Source organism: Ostrinia nubilalis, chromosome 9 (genome assembly GCF_963855985.1).
Source record: "Ostrinia nubilalis chromosome 9, ilOstNubi1.1, whole genome shotgun sequence".
NCBI lineage: Eukaryota > Metazoa > Arthropoda > Insecta > Lepidoptera > Crambidae > Ostrinia > Ostrinia nubilalis.
Genome location: NC_087096.1, coordinates 9,020,055 through 9,043,041, shown reverse-complemented (window position 1 = coordinate 9,043,041; position 22,987 = coordinate 9,020,055). Strand labels below are relative to the sequence as shown.

Sequence of the window (22,987 nt, the reverse complement as noted above, 5' to 3'; positions counted from 1 at the left end):
CTTAATCTTTAAAACTCCCTATCTCCGAAATGGGTCAAGCTTCAAGATGTTCTGAATCCAATGAAAAGCAATTTTATTCGCTTCATGCGAAAACTTACGAAAAAACATTTCTTCTTTTTCAAATGAAGTGAACAAGTGGAATTAGTGAGTTCACAAGATAACATGAAAAACAAGTGCATTTGTGAATTCACAAAATAATCTGGTAGATCAGATACCAAGTTTTAGGGCTGTTTCTAACATGTTACTCCTGAATCAGTTTTGCATATTCTTTTCTAGTTCGGGACACCTTAAGGTTGGTCAGATTCCATACACAAACAAAGCCTAATCAAGCTAAGCACTCTCTCAAATACTTATTCCGAAGTGATAGTACGCAAAACTGACGACCGATGGGGCAGCAAGGTTCTGGAATGGAGGCCGCTTACCGGAAAACGCAGCGTGAGACGTCCACCTACAAGGTGGACCGACGACATCGTAAAGGTAGCAAGGAAGCACTGGATGCAGGCCGCTATCAATCGATCAACGTGGAAAGCATTAGGGGAGGCCTATGTTCAGCAGTGGACGTCCTATGGCTGAAATGATGATGATGATAGTTTGCAAATAATAATTCATTTTATTTTAAAATGTGCTACTGTACAGTCAGTTCGTGACCAAAGTAGCCAATAACTTATGTAAACTTTTTGACCACTTTAGATGTCACGAACTATTTGACGGTGAATGTATCACGCCAAGTAGGTAATTTGAACTTTCAAGACTTTAAACAATCCCAACTAAACGTCATACAGTGTATATCCCAGTCTAAAGCTAGATGGCTGTAGACCTCACATTACACCCCACTGAGTCCGATCCCGGACTAATTTCTTCCATCCAATATTCGTACGTCGTCAGTCCATTTTGCTGGAGGGCACACACTGCATTCACCAAGTACGCTCCAGAACCCGTCGCCCCAAAGGCAAATATAACCAGTCCAGAAACTTCTTTGGTAGTGGTCGAATGACATCGTTTCTGATTTCAGCATTCAGAGAAATCTCCATCCTCTCTAATAGATTAGTATGAGGACGTACCCTACCTTAACGCTGTTTCACGAGAAGATTTTTACGGAAGACAGCTTAATATTAAGAAAAAATGTTTCAAAAAATGTATTATGTAGTTGGTAGTGCTGTACAATACAAACGTTAACCTCTCTACTCTATACAATGCTGGTATCACCTACTTAGTGAACTAAATAAAATTGAATTTGTAAATAAAATATTTATAGGGTTCTATAAAATATCTAAAGGGTTCATAATCCTTTTTTCCAGTATCAATAAATCAATTACTTATCACATTGTTTCTGTACATACGTAATACGTAGATACATAACAGACAGTAAATAATCGTGATTTAAACTGAGTTATCCAAAACGAGATCCAATCTCGCCATTTTATCGTCATAATAATTCGAAGAGCGAGCGGCGTTCCTAGTATTTCCTAGCGTGCTCTATAAAGGCATAGAACTTTTCCCATTTCCATAAGTGACTTAACCTTCGCTTTATATTCAAACCTTTCAGATTTCGCTGAAATTGCTCCATCCACTTAAATATATTTATGTCTACCCTGGCACTGTTTTCGTCAAAATCGCTAGTTTCTCACGCCAAATTGCGAATTCTCACGCGATGTATTATAAGGGAAATGTTTTTCTTTGTTCCTATCATGTAAGTAATGAATTTTCATTACGTATTTACGTAGTATGATATGTTAATTTACCAAACCTAAATGGCACTCAGTACGTATGAACTACTTACATTCAACCTTTAAATTCAAATCTATGACTAAGTTAGTCCAAAACTAATGCTCAACCATCACAACTGGCTTGAATCTTAGCTACAGTTTGAAATAAGTTTGTAGGGCTTTTTCTTTTTCATAAAGTAAACCTATTAGGTATTGTAGATACCTAGATTGATGGTGAATAAAAAGTAATTCTCATGAATTCATGAATGAAATACATTGAATTTACCTACCCAAAAGTAATACATTTTCTAGCTCTAGGGGCTCTATTTGTTGTAAGAAAGTATCCAAAAGCTGTATCAACTTTTCGTGGAAACACTAATAAATAATGTTATTAACTTAGTAGCAGAGTTCTTGATTTCCGTCGAAACTTAATTACTTAACTTCCACGAAAATACATAACCCTGCGAATACTTAGATACTGTTCATTTTATCGAATCAACTTGAGTACACAAATTAATGGGGCATTATTCGTCGATTCAAAACGCCAACAGTAAGAAGGGAAGTCAAACTCAAGTTCAATTAGTTAGTTCGCATAGTTTGTTGGGAACAAACAGGCTTTGTGTACATTCGGGGACGGGGTGACTTCTATAAGACAGTCTAAGTGCCATCAAATGAAGTGAAACGTTACGAAATTACGAGGGAATTAAATTAGTCGGAAGTAGGGATGGGAATGTAACCACTATAGCACTAATAGTATTTACTTTTAAAGTTTTATGCCATTGTCAGATAGATAGACAAGACAAAGTATCCGATTTCAATTCGTTTCGCAACAAAATTCCATCCCAAAATTTACATAAAATACAGAATCATTACAAATATTACAAGCAAAAATAGATGCTCCTCTTTGTTTGAAATCGGTCTATCTATAAATAGTCTTTGTCTAAGTAACTAGGTATGTCTAAAATTTACAAGTTACTTCCGTTTACGTAAAATAAAAGAATAAAATATATATTTTTCGTTCCGGACTCAATTAACGCAATAGCTATTCTCAACGACAGGATTTAACACTAAGATAAGAAAAGAAAAATAGGAAGTTGTTAGTTATAAATTATTTTCTTGAAAATTATATTATACTTAGTAGTGACGCATTTTCGCACGTCACTATTCCTACATCTACGTGGAATTGCGGCTGAATCGAATTCGGATGAGGCGGTGTGCTCATTGAATTTCATACATGCACGCCGAGGTGAGCTTAGAACTGTAATTGTTTATTGAAAACACATAAAAATTGCCAAGCGATATGAGTCGCTTCTCAAACTAAATTTTAAATAAACAACTTGAAAAAATCGAACTGCCTAAGTAAGAAACTCAGTTGAAAGAGCAGTCGCCCGGCAAGCGAAAGGTCGTGGATTCGATTCCAGCCTTAGGCAGTTCGATTTTTTCAAGTGGTTAATTTAAAATTTAGCAAACACATTAATTTCTATTTTGCCGTAACTTAATTCTTTCGTTGAATTAATTATCTTGAGTGACGGCTTACTCGGTAAGTACCTACCTAATTTACTTTCTAGGAAACGTTAATCAGGTAAGTCGCCAGGACTTGTTCTAGGAATTACGTAATTAGTGATAGTCAGGAGCAGAGAAAATAACGAAATTGCTTTTCAAAATTACGTCTAATAAAATAAATTCAAACTAGTTTCATGCGCAGTTTTTCTAAAATTATGGACGGTTTGTTCCAAGAGGTAGAGCTAAAAATAAAAACTGAACGAACTCAGTAGCGGATTTTTTGCCGCTAATTTGCCGCTAGTAGGCCATTCAATTTTTGCCGCCCCTACCTACTGACTTTTGAAATTCAATACGTTAGTTTAATCCCGTTATTAGTATGATTGTGAACTTAATTATATTTCTGTCAGTTACTAGATTATTATTGCAACCCGCTATGTACTGAAGATTTTAATGTTGACCTAAAAACTGCAGTATGTTAAAAATACCTACACTATACAGGGTGGAAACGTTAAGTGATCTCACTCGATTATTTCTAAACTATACAAGATATCGAAAAACTGATTACTGATTCTGAAAGTGCTTCACAAGCTCTTTTAAACAGTACCAATAATAGGTTACAGAATAAACTGGATCAATCCGAAAATTCAAAGCATAATTTCGCGCGCGGCGCGGTGGCGGCGCGGCGGCTGCGCGGCAGCGGTGTTCACGCGGCGCGTATAAACAGTGCAAAGGCGCGGCGACGGCGCGGCGGTGGCGCGGTAGCGGCATCGTGTGCAGGAGCGCTTACGAAAGTTTTCCAAAATGTTGATGTATGTTGACCGAATGTTGTAAACGTCAAGGGAATCACATGTACGATAAAAATTAAAAGATAGTAAATATTAAAATAAATTGCACTAAATTTCCTTTAAATTGCAATAGCATAAGTTCTACAAAAATGTACAGTTTTCGTTTCCTTGAATTTTCAAAAGTGAATTTTCTTCGGGGCCACCCTGTAAAACAATATACACGAAGTTGTGGAGAGATGGTGCTCGTGCTAGGCTCCGAAGATCCTGTGTTACGAGTTTATTATTTTATTTTTATTGAAACGCTATTGGAATATTTTAAAATTCATGATCACATAAGTACCTAAGTATACATATTACAGTGCGTTTAATAATCGTTTATTTATATATGGATTGTAGAGGTATACGTATAATTGGTTATATTTTTTTTTCGTGTAAAAAAAATTAGCTAAAATTGCCGCCCCCTAAATCTGCCGCCCTAGGCACTGGCCTACTTGGCCTATTGGTAAATCCGCCACTGAACGAACTAATTAATGTGATAAGCCTACTCATTATGGTCGTTTCCAATTATTGATTTTGTATAATTATGTAGGAAGGTATACAGATTACAAAATCAATAAACCCAAAAGTTATACATAGATAATTTGTCTCTACCCGTACCTCGACAAAGTAGGTAGGTAAAATTATTTTCACTTTGTGTTCTATTGCCTTTGTTATTTTCGGACGAAGCGAAGTGATCCATCTTGAATCGAAACTGAATCTTGTAACTCAGGTAGATATGCAAGTTTTGAGAAATATTCTTATTAGAAGTGACAATAATATTTATTACAACCATCAAGAATGTTCCCGAGAGTATCGCATAAGGTAAAAGCAATTTATTTATACTTTAGTTAAGTAATTGCTAAGACGCGACAGTAATAATACCTACTTATAATTATGTAGAAACATTACCTTTCCTAAAGTAATTATTGAACAATTTTCACTTCATATTGCTGAAACTAATTATGCTTGATATTACTGAAACTTCAAAATTAAAGTAATAACGTAAACTCTAGTACCTGACAGTCTGTCCTATTTAATTTGAATAAAATGATACCTATTTGTGAGCTTTTTATGGGGCAATAATTCAACATCACCAATTTTAAGTAGGTTCATGATCATAATTTCAGCCCGACATGCATAGGCTTCTCTTAATGATATCAATATTATCCGATTGGAAGCTCATAGATACAGGAGCGTATTTGTTACATGAGCTAAAAGTAAGTATAACATTATCTACTTGATACATGATAAGCTAGGTTAAATGTTAGCCATTATAATGATGAACATTAGTCAAAGTCAAAACTAACTCGAGCAAACTTTAAAGTTTATTGTCTATACGACAGTAGACATTGGTCAAAGTCAAAGTTACTTTAATGAAGGGCTGGCATGAACTCAGAAAATCACTGTTTTGGTAAATTGCTTATCTATATGGATATTGGGTGGAAACCCATTGGTCACAGTCAGGTAAGGAATATCGCCAATGGGCATTTTTGCCATCATGAGAATTCTGACAACGTAGAGTCCGTTCACAAACGATACTTGCTTAAGTGAAGCAGCAAATCGAACGCACAGCATTGAATAGAACTCTGTGATTGGTTCGTGTGTCACCCTGTGCGTCCACGCGAACTGTGAGACCTCATAGTAAAGTTTGTGAATATTGGCGTTAGACAGGTAGAGTTATTTGTGTTGAAAAGACTTTTCTCTATTACAATCATTGCGACTTCGGACTGAGACAGAAATGAGTAGGTAATTTAATAAATCTTGATTTTTGTTAAAAAATATTTTAATTTCACCTAATTTCGGAATTTTTTTCTGTGCGTACCTATAACTATTTATATAGTGAATTTCCCGCCCTAGGCTTCAGCCTACTCAGCTTGCTGGTAAATCCGCCACTGCCTCCACTCATCGAATCCTCTATTTCAGTTTAAAAGTACCTATTTTATACAGGGTTCGAAAATATCCTTATGATATATATCCGATATATATCGGATATATATCATAAATATCGGATATATATCGGATATTTTCGAACCTAGGGTTCGAAAATATCCTTATGATATATATCAGATACATATCTGATAAATATCATAAATATCGGATATTTATGATATATATCCGATATATATCGGATATATATCATAAATATCGGATATTTTCGAACCCTGATTTTATAAGATCTCCAAAGTGCTAAGTAAATAATTAATAAACTCATTTACGGGGTAAACATAATTTTAAAACACTCCCATTTTCATTAAAACCGGGTAGAGATAGTAAAATCGCATCCCGGAAAGAGTAAGCGAATATTTCGTGCGAAGGCCCTATCCTGTAGGGTGTCCACATAACAACGGATTTTGTTAATAATTATCTTAATTAACAAAAAAGGTGTATGAATTTTTAGCTGAAAAAAATGATCCTTCAATTTTCTTTTCAGCATGGTAGGCACGTATTTCAAAGTAGGTTTTATCCTGACTTTCTCATTCCAATCATGAATGATCCACAGAGGAGAATAGAACCTTAAAAAAATGAACCGTAAATAAAGCAAAAATATCCTTTTGTTTGTCGCGGAGGAAATGCTTTGCGCACCGTCACCACTGCCGGGAGACAGAGTGGTGTGTGGGACTACCGGCGCCCTCCATCCTGAAAAGGAGGGGTTATACCCACTAAAACCTCCGCGGCGTTCCGTCATCGCCTGAGTGGGAGTGTCAAAGCAAAAATATCCTGCTTTATCCCAACGAACGTACACCCTACATCCCGGACGGTGCGTGAAATATAAATCAGGTAGGTCTGATTTAGGTGAAACCTTCCGGAAAGTTTTAATTCTGTTTGGCCCGAGCGAGCCATTTAATTTATCTATTATTTATTGTACGGCGGCAAACTTGGACACTTGTGCTTATTAGCTATTCAATTAAGGGTTTAGCCGTCGAGCTAAGTTTTGTTCAAGTTAAAAGATTGGTCGGTTGTTTTGTCATTTTCTACATTACTTATCTGACTCCGGTTGTGTGGATTTAGATCTGGCATAGAAGATTCAGAACTAAGGGAATATTTTTGTTTTAAATATAGTTCCCTTCAAAAGATCTAATTAATTACGGCAGGTGACATTAATCAAACGAAGACCAATTTACCAAAAGATACCAAATCGTTTATTTTATGGAAACAAACTACCTATTTAATATTAAGGACTTACTTAACTTACATTGAAAACTTTTACCTAACTTACTTTATCCCCTGTTATGCCTGTGATTTTGAAGTTTTAATATTTTGACCAACCTCAAGCCTGAATACATTATTGAGGGTAGATTTTATACTTGAATGTTTTAATTAAGTACTAGCTTTTGCCCGCGGCTTCACCCGCGTGAAATTTAGTTTGTCACATATCGTCATAAATTATAGCCTATATGTTATTCTGGGTTATAAACAATAATACTGTAAAGGGTCAACAAAATCCGTTTAGTAGTTTTTGCGTGAAAGAGTAACAAACATCCAAACATCATGACATCCAGACATCCAAACATTCGCATTTATAATATTAGTAGGACTATCTACATCATTATGTCTGCAATATTATTGAACCAAGGTAGGTTCATACTTGAATATTTTTCACAATGCATGACTCAGGTGCAAGTTACAAACTTCCCTAAATAAAATTCCGCCCAAATGCACCGCCCAACCGCCCGCCCGCGCACCTACACGTGAAATTAGCATAGTTTGACGTACCGCGCTGCAGAGGGCGCCCTAATGAGACTTTACGGCCTCTACGGATGCTCCCGGCATCGGATATTTGAGCACGTAGTTACCTAAATTCAGGTACGGGAATGTGGGAATTTATTACATATTAAAATAAATCGTTTGTTATCAGCATTGCGGGGAATTTGCAGGGAGTCCTCATTAAAGTGTTTTAAGCTTTTACTACACGCTGGCGTGGAGTGGAGGCCGCGTACCTACCGTTACCAGAAAACGCAGCGTGGGACGTTCACCCACAAAGTAGAACCGGCGACATCTTAAAGGTAGCAGGAAGGCGCTAGACGCAGGCCGCTACCAACCGGGCAATATGGGAGGCCTATGTTCAGTAGTGAACGTCCTATGGCTGAGATGATGATGATGACATGTTGGCACGTCATTTTTATGACATTCAGATAAAAGCTATGAAATAGTGAACAAAATCTGTAACATTTAGGTAACATACACACACGTTTTGTTAATCCTACTCATATACGAAGCCTTGTTTACCACCCACGCTACCTAATTAGTAAACAGACTGATGTTCAGTTAGCTAATATTTGCTACCTAAATCCATATTATTAATATGTTGTTCAGGAAATTAACAAAGTTACAGTTTGTTTCAAATAATTCACGATTAATGTGCTGTTGAACTGCTTAGTCTATTTTTGTTTTTAGCGAAAAATCTGTTTTAAGTTTTTTATCTTATCTACTAATTTAAAAATTGAGCTATCAGTTAAAATTATGCTATTTTTATAGACGTTATTGTCTTATTATAAGTAAGTATTGTGTTAACTATCTAAATAAATAAGATAGTACAGCTTATGAATGTACAGACTCCACTACTATCACCTTAGTACGACTATCAGTACACAAAACGAATATGTACCTATTATTATCATCAAACAGAATACCTAAACGTTATGAGGTAGGTACTCAGTCATATTTAAATGCAAACCAGCAGTTTGCCACAACCACCCCGTAGTTTGGAGAACTAGGTAACATTTCGTATCTCGTACAAAGGCAGAAATAACAACATACAAAGCTAACGTGGCACTATCTAAATCTGCCACGAATAGTTGCCGAGATAAGTAAAATGGCCGCTTAGCTTGACCGCATCTGCGCTATGAATATGAAATTCGGACAGAAGTTTTAAGCATATTCACGATGCGACCGTGCTCTTTCAAAACGATAATTCCACTTGAATATGTTCTGAACTACGTGCCATCTGATTTGTAAGCTTGGGAAATAGAAGTCAGCCTTCTAGATATAAACAGGATTTACGTATTTAGGTAAAAGCAGGTGTGTGGTGGATTGCAGTGGACTGTATGCGTTTGTGTGTGTTCGAGAGCGCTGACCGGACGATGATGACTGCCGTTGAGAGCTTGCCCTTACTATGTCAGGCGTAGTAGGTGCTACTTGCAGGAATAAAACCACTATTTCACTTGCTGAGACTTCTCGCGTTTATTATTCGCTTCCTTTTCTCAGTTCTTGCTTCTTCAGATCACTTGTTGCTTGGAGCACTTGTTCTCTGAACTGAACAAAACATGCCAGCTGGAGCGGTTCATTCCGTATTTATGGGGAGCGGCTATCTCCGTCCCGCTTTCACACGCTATTGCTATCCCTGTCTTCGGGAAATCCACAGATTTTGCTAATTTTCTCCAACTGGCAGGTAGTTTTACAATGGTTTCTTATTTTCTACAGATGCGTAATTAAATTATCTACATTATACAAAAAGTTTCATCACAAAATTCCCAAAATTGGCGAAGTTATTGACAAAAAACCTAAAACGGCTCTCTTTACGGTATTGCCTCGCGCAACGGACCATCCGTGCAAGACAAGGACAAAACATATTGCTATCTCACGCTCTAGAATGTTCGAAGCGAGAGGTCCGATACTTCTGTCTCGTTTCTTCTCCATTTTTTCCTGAACATTCCAGATTTTCCAGAAAAGTGTGAAAGAGAAGCTATTTTGTGGAAGTGAGAGATTAGACAATGCAAGAAAGAGGCCTACCGAGTGAGTAAGCGAGAGAGCCTGATGGTTTTCGCTACGGTATTGCCTTTTTGGCGAAAATTTCATGTTCATTTTCTTAATTACGAAACAGATTAATTAGTTAATTTGAACTAATTGACATGATGTTGCTAACATTAATTCTGACTCTCTTTGACGTCGCTAACATTCTCCCCCGCAGTGCGAAGCACTCCTTCCTCCGGATGCGACGTCTTGGCAGGAACCAGGACTACCACTCGTCGCGTCGGTCGCCGCAGCACTCCTCCGGGTGTTCGCACGTCGAGGATTCTTACTCTGCCGTCCGGTCCAGGATACACTCGCAGCACTTCCCCTCGTGGCCAAGTGTTTCTTGGTAGCGTCGCGTCGACTATTAATACGACGTCGCCGACTTGAGGGTCTTCGGTCTCCCGGCCGGCTATTTTCCTCGGCATCAAAGTTGGCAGGTATTCCTTCAGCCACCTTTGCCAGAAGTGGTCCGTCAAGCGCTGCGCTGTCCTCCAGTTCGCCCTCCCGATGAGATCGTGGTCTTCAAACACGCCCGGCGCCATTGCTCCGCAGGATCTTCCGATGAGGAAGTGGTTCGGCGTTAGGCTTTCTTCGTCTTCGGGATCCATACTGATGTGGGTAAGGGGACGTGAGTTTACGATATGCTCCACTTCGAGGAGGAGCGTGTGCAGGACCTCTTCTGGCGGTGATCTTTCTTTAAGAATGGTCATTAATGATGTCTTTACCGAGCGGACCATTCTTTCCCAGGCGCCTCCCATATTCGGACATCCAGGTGGGATGAATCGCCATGTGATTCCTTCCCTTGAGGCGGCCTCTTGCAATTCTCTATTGGCCCCCACGAAGTTAGTCCCGTTGTCGCTGAAGATTATCTTCGGCGTCCCTCTTCGTGCAGCCATTCTTCGCAGGGCCATGATCATGGAGCTGGTGCTTAATGAATTAGCCAGCTCCAGGTGTATCGCCCGGGTCGTTAAGCAGGTAAACAGGGCTCCCCATCTCTTCTCAGTTCTCCTCCCGATCGTGACTTGCATCGGGCCGAAGTAATCCACTGCCGTGCAGGTGAAGGGTGGTTGATGATGCTGCAATCGTTCGGCCGGCAAGTCTCCGGTGGGTGGTATTTGAGGCTCTCCCTTGTGGACTCTGCACCATTGACACCCATGTGTGATCCATCTTGTGGTGCTGCGCAAGCCGAGTACCCAGAACTTCTGCCTTATTTCGTTGATTATCGTTGCGGAGTTGCCATGGTAGAACCGTTTGTGATAGAACCCTATGATGAGCCGGCAGATTTGACTTTTCCCGTCCAGTATGATCGGGTTGGTTCGTCCTTCTCCCGAACCAATCTTCCTGGTGCGCGTCCTCAGTTTTAGGATTCCGCGGCCATCCAGGTATATGTCAATCTTCTTTAGTCGGCTCGAGTTCTCCAATGGCCTCCCTTTTTCGAGGCAGCAAAGTTCTTTGGAGAAGCTCTCCTGCTGGCTCCTCTTGATAAGCTCCTCTTCTGCCCTATGTATGAACTTGATCTTCCAGCGTTAAGAAGACCTTTTCTTCTTTCTTCTCCCGGGGGACGTGACTCGGTGTTTTCTTCCATCTTCGGTGCCTGACGATGTGGACACTTCTTTTTTCCGCTACTCTTCTTTTTAGCAGGTCGATGAACTGGAATATGCGCGCTGTACTGCGTAGCAGTCGAGTCCAGTCGGAGAATCTCTTCGGGTCCGGAGTGACTTGTGGTATGACCTTCAATGTGGCAACAACTTGGGGATTCTTCTCTTCTCCGGTGAGTTCTTCTTTGACTTCAAAGCGTCTCGCCGGCCAATCTTCTTTGTTTCCATATAAGAAGGCGGGACCTTTGAACCATCTTGCGTTTTCATCAAACTCGTTCGGAGTGCCTCTTGTGGCATCATCTGCGGGGTTTTCCTTTGTCGGCACCCATCTCCAATCTTGAATTCGCGTCAGCTCTTCAATTTCCGCGAGGCGATGGGCCACGAACGTCTTGAATTTCCTCGGGTCTGCTTTCAACCATTGAAGGACGGTGCTGGAGTCTGTCCAGAAGGTCCTTTCTTCAATCTCCAAATCGAGCTCCTTCTCCACCGATGAGGCAAGTCTGCTGCCCAATAATGCTGCTTGCAATTCCAACCGTGGGATAGACACTGGTTTGCTAGGAGCTACCCTTGCTTTCCCAGCAATCAATGCGACGCGTATCGTGCCGTCTGGGTCTTCCGTTCGCCAATAGACGGCTGCGGCGTACGCTTCTTCACTCGCGTCGCAGAACGTGTGGAGTTGCCCTCTTCTGGTTCTTGGCGACAGGCACCTTGGGATCTTCAGTTCCTTTAGTACGGCGACGTCTTCCAAGTATCCGATCCATGCGGCGCTGGTGACTTCCCTCTTCGTTGGTACTCTTTGCCCAGCGAGTACTTCGGGCGGAGTGTTCCTGAAGCCCACGTTGAAGGCGAGTGCATCTTCTGTGATTAGCCATCTCAGCCCCAGGGTTTTCTCTTCCTTGCCCAGTTCGAGGACTTCCTCCTGTCGCTGATCTTCAATTCCTTCGAGAACGGTTGGTTGATTGCTCCCCCATCCTCTCAGGTGGAAGCTCGCCTTGTTGTGGATCGTCTGTACCTCTTTCGCGATCCGCTTGGCTTCTTCTACCGTTGTGAAACTTTGCAAGTAGTCATCCATATAATGGTTCCTCCGTATTGCTGCCACGGCTGCCGGGTGTTCCTCCTTGAAGTCTTCTGCGTTCTTGTTCATGACATAAATTGCCGTAGACGGTGATGACGTTGCCCCGAAGATCACTGAGGCCATGCGGTACTCTTCCGGTTTGCCGTTCCTCTTGCTGCCGCGCCATAAGAACCGCAGACTGTCCCGGTCTTCTTCCCTCATTTGGATGCGTAGGAACATTTCCTTGATGTCGGCGACGACGGCGACTGGACCTTCCCGGAACCTGAGAAGCACTCCGAAGAGAGACTGCAATAAGTCAGGCCCAGGCAGCAGCGCATCGTTGAGGCTCTTCCCGTTGAACTTGGCGGCGGCGTCGAGAACTATCCTTGGTTTCTTCTTTATCGGGTGCATCACCGCGAAGTGAGGTAAGTAGAATGTTCTCCCTGGCGTCGTGGTTTCTGGAGCTTTCTCTGCATATCCATTCTTCAGCAGATTTTCTATTTGTTCTTCATACGAAGTCTTCAGTGCTGGGTCCTTGTCTAATTTCTTCTCCATGTTGATGAGACGCTGGTGTGCCTGATGGTAGTTGTTCGGTAGAGTTTCCCTTTCATTTTTCCACAGCAGCCCAGACTCGAACCGTCCATTTGGTAGCCTCTTCGTGGTCTTCTCTAGGACGTCGAGTGCCCTTTTGTCGGCGTCATTACTTGGCCGACGTGCTTGCACCCCGAGCGACTCTATCTCGAAGTGCCGGCGGACCAGGGCTTCTGTTTCGTCTTCCATCAACCTGCTGTGGTGCACGAACTTGACAGGGACACTTCCTCCGGCGTCGCATCCGTGTAAGACCCATCCCAAGCTGGTCAAGGAGGCAACTGGTTCGGAGGCCTTCCCTTTGCGTAGTCTCCGTGTGACTATGAGCCCCCAGTTATCTTGCCCGATCAGTAGTTGTGGTTCTTCCTTGTCGTAGACCAGCTTGTCCTTGATCTTCTGTAAGTGTTTACACTTTTGAAGCATTCTTTCTTCGACCCCTTGTTTCGCCAGCTTCAAGTTGTCGATAGTTCTTGCTTCCATTTTGAGCTTATTTCTGCAATGGACCCCCTTGATCTTCATGTTGATTTTCTGGGAGTTGCTCTTCTGCATACCGTTCCCCCCGACCATCTCGATGGTGATGGCTTCCGGCTTTCCTTGCGCCCCAATCTTCTTTGCCACTGATGAGTCCAGCAGCGTGACGGTGGATCCTTCGTCCAGGAGCGCGAGCACTTTTGCTGTCCCTTTGGGCCCGTAGAGGTTCACCGGCGTCATCTTCAAGTAGGCCTTTCCGCAGCTTGTGGTGTGTACCGACGATACAACTCCTTCGGCGGGCTTCTCTTGAGTCTTCGCCGCTGCGGGCTTTTCTGAGTGAAGACTGATGTGATGCCATCTCATGCACTTCTTGCATGGTTGTGCCCGACACGTGTTCCTTGAGTGCTTGAAGCGCAGGCATTTGAAGCACATTCTTGCCTTCTTCACCATTTCCCACTTATCTTCAACACTGGCTTCCTTATATTTCTTACATTCGTACAACCAGTGGTCCTCACGGCACTCTGGGCACTTCTTCGCGTCAGTCTTCGGTTCTTCACGGCGTCCTTCTGTTTGTTGGACATGGTGAACCGGCCTCTTGAACATATTTCTCTTCTGGTCCCAGGACACTTCCGGGGGAGCGTAATCACTGTTAATATCTGCTTCAATTTCCATGAAGTCATACATGAGTTCGAGCGCTGGTTTTCCCTCTGCCCGGCGCTCGCGTTGGTACATCAGCCACCGAGACTTCATGGTCGGCGGCATCTTCTCTATTAGACACTCCACGGCCCCTGGTGCGCACAAATATTCTGTCTTGCCGAGTGCCCTGATGGTGGCCACGGCATTGCGGACTCGGCTGGCAAACATGCAGATCTCCCCTGATGACTCGTTGACCCTTGGCAGCCTTTCCATCTTCTTTAACTCCGCCAGGGCTATGGCTCCAGGTCTGCCGAACCGGACCTCCAGGCTCTTCATCAGCTCTTCTGGATCCTCGGCGGTGAACAGGAGGCTCTTGACTGCCTCCCTCGCGTGTCCCTGGAGACACCTTCGTAGTCGCGCCAAATTTTGTGCCGGCGTGAAGGAGCGCGCGGTGTCTTCATATGACCTTCTGAACGCGAGCCATTCTTCACATGCGCCATTGAAACTTGGGAGGTCGACCAGTTGTCTCGTGAGGCCACCCTCTGCCCTCTGTGACAGCTTGGTGATGGCCATGGCTAACTCTTGAATGTCTGTTCTCCCTTCCGTAGGTAGCGGCTGTGGCGGCGGCGGTGGCAACACTTGCGGCGGCGGTGGCGGCGGCAGCGGTAGAACTTGTGGCGGCGGCGGCAGCGGCGCGGCGGGCGGCGGCGGCGGTATCGGTTGTAGTTCCGGCGGGACCCTCTCGGCGATGGTGTTCGAGTGGTCCAACCAATTTTCGACCTGCATTTGCCTGTACTGCACTTCTTCTGGATCCTCTTCCATGTCGGAATCCAATTGGGCCAACTCCAATTCCGCTTTGGCAACTTCCAGTTCCTGGCGGGCCACTCTTAATTTGGCCTCTATTTCTGCCCTTCTTCTTGACGAGCGGACGGAGCGCGTGTCCTGATTCACTCGTGACAGTCGCGGCGTTTGTTCATGCACTTGCGGCGTGGGTGGCGCGTACTGTCCTTCAACAGTCGGCACGGTGGTCACCGTAGTCGCGGGAGTCGCGGCGGCGGCGTTGGCGGCGGCGACGGTGGCGGCGGCAACATTGGCCGCGGTGGGCGTGGAGGCGGCGGCGGCGGCTGCGGCGGCGGCGGCGGCGGCACGTCTCTTCTCTGCTTCCGCGATACGGGCCCTTAGTGCTTCGTGTGGCTTCGTGACGTCGGCGGTTATCTCCTCTGTGTAGGAGCGCGGTGCTGGTTCCCCTCTTCCCAAATGCACGCCGGGCTCTCCCATAACCCGGGTGCTAACAGCCGGCGCGGCGTGGTCCCTGGCGATGCGCGGTGAGGACGCGCCCCCGGCGGGATACGGGGTCAGCGTTGATGAAGTATCCGTGGTTTCCGTCGGAGTACTTCCTCCATGAACCGGCGGCGACGTAATTCTCCCTGCGGCGGCGGCGCTAGCCGCGGCGGCGGCACCTCGTAGCTTCTCCGACCTGGTGACAGGCATCTTCGCTATTCCCGTAATCCGGCTACTCGAAGGACCAGGAAAATGTGGTGGATTGCAGTGGACTGTATGCGTTTGTGTGTGTTCGAGAGCGCTGACCGGACGATGATGACTGCCGTTGAGAGCTTGCCCTTACTATGTCAGGCGTAGTAGGTGCTACTTGCAGGAATAAAACCACTATTTCACTTGCTGAGACTTCTCGCGTTTATTATTCGCTTCCTTTTCTCAGTTCTTGCTTCTTCAGATCACTTGTTGCTTGGAGCACTTGTTCTCTGAACTGAACAAAACATGCCAGCTGGAGCGGTTCATTCCGTATTTATGGGGAGCGGCTATCTCCGTCCCGCTTTCACACGCTATTGCTATCCCTGTCTTCGGGAAATCCACAGATTTTGCTAATTTTCTCCAACTGGCAGGTAGTTTTACAATGGTTTCTTATTTTCTACAGATGCGTAATTAAATTATCTACATTATACAAAAAGTTTCATCACAAAATTCCCAAAATTGGCGAAGTTATTGACAAAAAACCTAAAACGGCTCTCTTTACGGTATTGCCTCGCGCAACGGACCATCCGTGCAAGACAAGGACAAAACATATTGCTATCTCACGCTCTAGAATGTTCGAAGCGAGAGGTCCGATACTTCTGTCTCGTTTCTTCTCCATTTTTTCCTGAACATTCCAGATTTTCCAGAAAAGTGTGAAAGAGAAGCTATTTTGTGGAAGTGAGAGATTAGACAATGCAAGAAAGAGGCCTACCGAGTGAGTAAGCGAGAGAGCCTGATGGTTTTCGCTACGGTATTGCCTTTTTGGCGAAAATTTCATGTTCATTTTCTTAATTACGAAACAGATTAATTAGTTAATTTGAACTAATTGACATGATGTTGCTAACATTAATTCTGACTCTCTTTGACGTCGCTAACAAGGTGTATTAGATACTTTTTTTTCTTAGATTATATTGACTGTACAAATAGCGAACTTGATGGCATGTGGCATTTTCTCAAAGTCAACTTGTGGGCTAAACGCACACGTTTTCCGTCTATACCTGGCCTATTTAATCAACATTGGGTCAGAGACATCATTATGATAGAGTGTCATCATCATTGCCTTAGAGAATTAAATCGTTAATGTTATTGGGAGAGGCCTATGTTCAGCAGTGGACGTCCTATGGCTGAAATGATGATGAACCTATTTATAAGGAAAATAATATAACTCTTTCAGATGTTGTATTTTTAGCTGAAGATAGTAAACACAAACAATTGGATAAGAATCTGCATTTTAGCCTACATGTCGCTAAGTATAGTTCGCAAATTTCAACGCTACGCGATAAAATCGCTACCGCCGTCAACCGTCCTATCTGGACTACCCTTATCACGGGCAATTTGAGCCTAACTTGTCCGCACAAAAATTCAATGCCTGCTGTTTGGCGTTATCGCAAACACTTTGGGGACAACCGGAAGATTTAAATTTAGAAGAAACAAATACATTAGGATTTAGGGTGTTGGAGTTACCAAAAACTTTAACAGTGAGGTAACATTTCAGCAGGCACATTTTCTCGAGTTGAAAACTTTCAAACCTCATAAGTCTTTCACACAGATTTTTTCTGGAATCAATAAAAATTATTCATTTACATTTGTAAGGAGTCGGATCAACGCCTATCGCAGAATGTAAGCAATTTTTTAATATTAAAAGACTGTTGCTATTTAGATATTAAAAGATGATTACCTACGTTGCATGGATTTCTTGTGAAGATTTGTTAGTTTCATTTGAATAGTCCTAGACTTTAATTAAACGTGTTTTCACTTTAAAAATTAAAATAGAATCTGAAAAATAGAAGTAACTGTTCGAGCTACCTTTTTCACATTATAAATTATGTTGTCTGTGGGTGTAATGTAATAATTATGTTAACAAATACATCAACTTCGTAAACATTCGTAAAAGTACCTTTTTTAGGGTTACGTAGTCCTGACAAGGAACCTTTATAGTTTTGATATGTCTGTCTGTCTGTCCGAGGTTTTGCTTGGAAACTATTGGCACTAGGGAGCTGTAATTTTGTGGAGGTATGTATATTAATCACGCCGACATACAGAACTATAAAATAAAATTTTGAAAAAAAATTTTTTAGAGTAGCTCCCCTACATGTAAAGTGGGGATGAATTTTCTTTTCATCTTCTACCCTATCGTGGCTTAGTAATAATTTTCAATAGACAAATGTTTTGAAAATTATATTAATATTCTAATACTTAAATAAAATAGATAAATAAATAAAATAAATGAGGATCTAACTACATTATTAAGTACTAACGTAAAAAATAATAACGTCTAAGTAAATCGGGAAGGAAGAATATAAAACAAAGTAATTTCGTTTACCATTTTTATTTGTACAGATACACAATTGCATTATAAAAAGTCCAGTGAGGCTAACAATAGACTAAGCAATAAATTCATTGGAAATTTTCATACCTAAGTCCATTAATAAAGGTAAAACATACTCATGTAATCAAACATGTATTTTAACTAAATTGACTAATATTGCTCAATTTTCCAATATAAATAGTAGAATACTATGGAAAAATATAAATAACAATTCAAAGTTCTCATTATTTTTTATTTTATATCTTTACATGTATTTTACAAGGAAAATGTTAAAATAGACGATATTTTATTGCATACCCTCATTTACAAATGGCCCATATTTAATAAATTGTATTAGTATGAAAGTATAATAATTGTTAATTGAACTTACGAAAACAACAAAAAATAGTATTTATTTAGTCTACGTAATACGCCTACCTAGATTATAACCGGGTTCTATAATCAACAATTATTTCTGAAGTTTTAATCACGGGTTTCAATAGTGCTTGGTCAAATACAAAAAGCTTGATTTTAACCGTGTATCTGTCCCTGTCTACCTTCAAATTAGAACGGGACATCCTATTATAATTACTCAGAATGTTACAAATAGCATACCGTTCTAACTTATCATAATAGAAAGGGATAGAGAGACGATCCTTTGAATACAGAAACCGGCCATTAGTCAAAAAAGTATTTGTAGGTTATGGTTTACTAACAATTCTTACTTCGTAAAAAATGGCGCTAATATCGGTAGGTAAAAATTACGCATGCTAACGCAGTAGACTCTCAAACTCAATGCGTTTATTATTATATTTAACAAGTAATATTATGTTGAGTTTATTTGTATTTAAGCCCATTAAGGTCTATTACACTGGCATGTATTAAGAAGGTAATAACAATTCCTTAAAGATTGCAAAAACAAACAGAGATCTTATAAACGCCTTTGTATTAAAAATTACCTACTTGAATACGCAACAAGTACACGTTATGAGTACAAAAGGACCTTCTGGATATTACACTCACTCATATTTTAATGTAACAGACTTGATTTAGGTTCCAAATAGTCAACAACGTTTGGACTACAATGTATAAAGTTGTCGTATTAAGTGCTTGTCAATTTTTTTACCACACGGTAAGCATTGCTGCCCTCTTACAAATTTAATATACTTTATAAAGTTTATTTAAACATCACAAAATATATTTCAAGATGTAATGCATCAATTTAATTTACTTACATATAAAATATTCCCGTAAGCTTAGATTAATAAAACCTAGATGGATAGTCTTCATATAGATGACCCACGCTGAACTGTCCCACCAAACTCAATGACAGGGGGGCGCTACCATCGTTCAACTATATGGTTTCAAACATGGCAAAAATCTGAACCAGCGATCCGGTATTGACGGTGGCGCCCCTCTGTCAATGTCATCCATAGGACAGTTCAGAATTTTGGAACTATACAAACGCTTCGTCAAGAGTGAGGTAAAAATCTTATGTCATTAGTGTCAATTTTGTTGGGGAGTGTAGACAGTGAAGGCGATTTTCCCGAAAGTAGGGAAATTTTTAATACGTTTTTAATTATTTTATAATTAACAAAAACAAAACGCATCATGTACTTACTTATTTATTGAATTCAAAGTACCTACCTAATTACAATAAGATAAATCGACTTAAAAGTCTCGATTTCATAAAAAAGGAAGTGTATTTGTACGGCGAACAATTGGGAAATAAATTTTCTTGTTACTGGTATTATTCCCGTATTTAATTTTTGAAAGCCAAATTCAAGCAAAATACGCGTCGAATCGTAGTACTTACTTATGAAATGTAACACTGGTCACTTTCTTTCGTTTTTCTGATGTATTTAGACACCCTTTCACAGCACAAACCGTCTTAATTAATTAAAAGTCGTCGGACGTGTTTACCAATTTTTCACTTTGACAGTTCATGTGACGTTTACGAGTGAGCCATTCAGGCTCACTAAAATTTGCCTCACCTTTCGTGCACTGACTATCTATCTAGGTTTTATTAATCTAAGCCCGTAAGAGGACAAAAATCAAACATCGACGCTAGGAAAGCTTTACAAAATCAAAATTTTACATAACATACAGGTATTTTATTATGCGTACTTTATTAATTACTAACAATGACATGCAATTCCTTAGTTTGGGACAAAATAGTTATACACGATTTGTTTTAATTTTTAGTGGGGGTTGAGGGCGATTTTGAAAGCTTAACCTAGCTGAGATTATGGGCATAAAACAGCGAGTGGTGAAACATTCTCATTGGAGCTCATATTTATCTACCTGAAATACAGAAATAAAAATATTTAATTGCATTATTAAAACTATTTAATTATAGTGACTGTCGATATTGTTGTTTACATTTACTTGTTATTGTTGTTGTTGTATTTTATGTATTTTTTATTTTAATTGAAAAATACAGTTTATAGTTTAATACAGATTGTGTAAAAATTAGTTTCATTTATTGTCATTTTATTTTAATTAATTGTTAACACCTCACATTCTGCATTTGTTTTTTTTAGTTTCTTTCACATATTTTTTTCAATTTGGTCAGATAAAAGACTGGACTAAACAATTTACAGGTAATATTATTGACATATTTAAAAAAGCCCAGGCAAGGCCAGGACCTCGGGGATTCAAAGGGATTCACCCCAGCTAAGTCAAGTCAAAAATAGATGATAATGCATAGTATAGTGGGCCCTTAAGTAGTATTAGACCAGCGCTAGGGGGTATTACTCATGGTATGCCTGAACTAGCGATTCGCGTGCCTTACTACTCCGTCTTGCCCTGTCTAATAGTATGTAGAATACATCATTGCAATAGTAAAAGTAAAGGGTATCACTTACCTCTTCTTAGGGACCTCCTCCTTGGCTTTCTTCTCGGCCTCTCTCCGCTTGGCAGCCTCCTCTCTCTGCTGGCGGATGATTGCCAATCGGGCCAGGTCTGCGCGGGCCTGCTCCGTCTTGCCTTCTGCGTGGGCCTTTTGATACGCTGCCGCCGCGCGTTGCCTTTCAATTTCTTCGCGTTCACGCCTGGAAGTGAGATATTGATTGTGTTAAAACTTGATAGTAGCATAAATAATATTAAAAAAGTCTGCGACATTTTTACTTTTATTAAAAACCACCACAACAAGAACAAGAACAAAAAAATAAAGAAACACACGGACAGCTGCACAAAAGAAGTATGAAGGGGAAGGCGGTGTCAAGTGTTGGAGCACACAAATTTTAAATTAGCCATTTTAGCCAACAGCAATGTGATATCAGGGGTCAAAAATCATCATCATCATCATCATTTCAGCCACAGAATGTCCACCACTGAACATAGGCTTCTCCCAATGATTTCCATATCGCCCAGTTGGTAGCTGTCTGCATCCAGCGGCTTCCTGCCGTAGTTGGTCTATTTACCATAATTATTCTATTATTCATTTATTAAATCATCAAATTTCTTACCTAGATAATTGAGGTTTCTCTCCTTCTCCTAAGCTAGTATTCAAATTAGATAATTTCTTATTTTTCTTTACTACTCGGTTTGGATTTTCTACTTCAATAAGCCCAGAGACTCCTTTTGCTTTAGTAGGATGCTGAAAAAATAAATTTTATTATTAAACAACAAAGTTATGTAGGCATTTTCAATTTAAACAATTATTTAATATTTTTGGGAAATTATTATCCAATGTAAGTAATCTTTTAGACTGAATGGACTTGACATGCAAATCAAATTACCTTTTTACAATGACGATAACATTTCAACAGACAGTCTATCTTAGTTTTTTAATACAATAAAAGCTCTCTAACTTAACAATTGCAATTGTTAAATTTTAGTTCCTCAAAAACTCACAATTCTCGAGAAGCTTTGTTTTAAAATATAATGTCAAAGCGTTTTCTTACAATCTCCTTCTGTTTATTACTAACACACATTGGTGCATAACGCACTAAACTTACATCCTCATCGGAGTCACTTTCATCACTACTTCCAGACCCTGATTTGTTATCTCCAGACTCTTCCTCTTCACTAGAGCTGTCTGCGTGTTCTTTCCTCCATCTGGGAATTCAATCAGATTACAATTTAACAACTATTTCGCATTTGTTTTCTAATTAGAATAGAATAAAACATCATCTGTAAAAGGATGATGCAACATGACAACTTGTTCTTGTTAAAAAATTAAGTTTTACCAAATTGTTTAATGTTTTTTGATATAATTTATGTTTAAATGATATTTTCAACAATGAAATTTATGAATCACTTTCTATTTCAGTTCTGTAGAACTCAATTGACATACATACTGAGATTATTACTAACTTTTGTTTTAGCTCTTCCTGCTTTCTCTGTTCCTCAAGTTCTTCAGGGCTAGTAAATTTACGGTTGCGACCTTTATGGTTGGTATATTTACCTGAAAACAATCAGATTGCAAACATCAATTTGTAGGTTAGAGACCAAAATAAACTGTTGTTAGTCATCAAATAATAACATTGTTACGTATGGGAATTACTACCTCTTTAAACAACAATTTTTAACAGCAAAAACGGCAGCATTGTAGCTTCAAACAGGCATAATCTTTCACCACATTCGGAGATATCATTGGACGACATTGAAAGAAAAACAAGAATTTGACTGAGATGCACTTACCACGCGGCATGATGAATTTAGCTGAAAGAACGATTAGGTTTCAGATTATGATGGTAGTTGTATTAGATTTTACTGCGTGGTTTGAGATGGAAACCAAAATCACCAAAATATTAGAAAAATAGGATAGTTTTGGCGTTGACGTCTTACAGGAAACGGATATCGGCATTTAAAAGTGTTGCTAGCGCTAAAACACCTTTCCCTTCGTCAATAAAAATGAATGTTAAACATTTTACAAAAGTATGTAATAAAATTACTTTATTAACGACAGAAAATCAAATGCTTAGCGCTTTACTCACAGCCAGTAAGTAGATTATGTGATCTAATCAGTCATTTAGTGTTATCAAAACCAAAAGCTCGGGTAGAAGTTTATTGTTATCGCATCTTTAATC

At 40.5% G+C, this 22,987-nt stretch overlaps 1 protein-coding gene and 1 pseudogene across 1 annotated transcript; both read right to left on the bottom strand.

Moving 5' to 3' along the window:
* Positions 1 to 9,728: 9,728 nt before the first annotated feature.
* On the bottom strand, positions 9,729 to 16,232 carry LOC135074584 (uncharacterized; annotated as a pseudogene).
* Positions 16,233 to 17,956: 1,724 nt separating this feature from the next.
* Positions 17,957 to 22,772, bottom strand: LOC135074583 (28 kDa heat- and acid-stable phosphoprotein). The gene is made up of 6 exons (XM_063968923.1): positions 22,599 to 22,772; positions 22,272 to 22,362; positions 21,914 to 22,013; positions 21,422 to 21,552; positions 20,819 to 21,004; positions 17,957 to 20,255 (listed from the first exon to the last, which is right to left on the bottom strand). Exons 1-6 carry the CDS (start codon positions 22,606 to 22,608, stop codon positions 20,252 to 20,254), a joined length of 522 nt encoding a protein of 173 aa, XP_063824993.1. The 5' UTR covers positions 22,609 to 22,772; the 3' UTR covers positions 17,957 to 20,251.
* Positions 22,773 to 22,987: the final 215 nt, after the last annotated feature.

What these genes read in the sequence shown, in the direction of transcription:
- LOC135074583 (XM_063968923.1), bottom strand. An exon ending in CAGGAAGAGCTAAAACAAAA is followed by an intron (nt 22,014 to 22,271) that starts GTTAGTAATAAT and finishes TTGAATTCCCAG; the next exon opens with ATGGAGGAAAGAACACGCAG. An exon ending in AAAGTGACTCCGATGAGGAT is followed by an intron (nt 21,553 to 21,913) that starts GTAAGTTTAGTG and finishes TTATTTTTTCAG; the next exon opens with CATCCTACTAAAGCAAAAGG.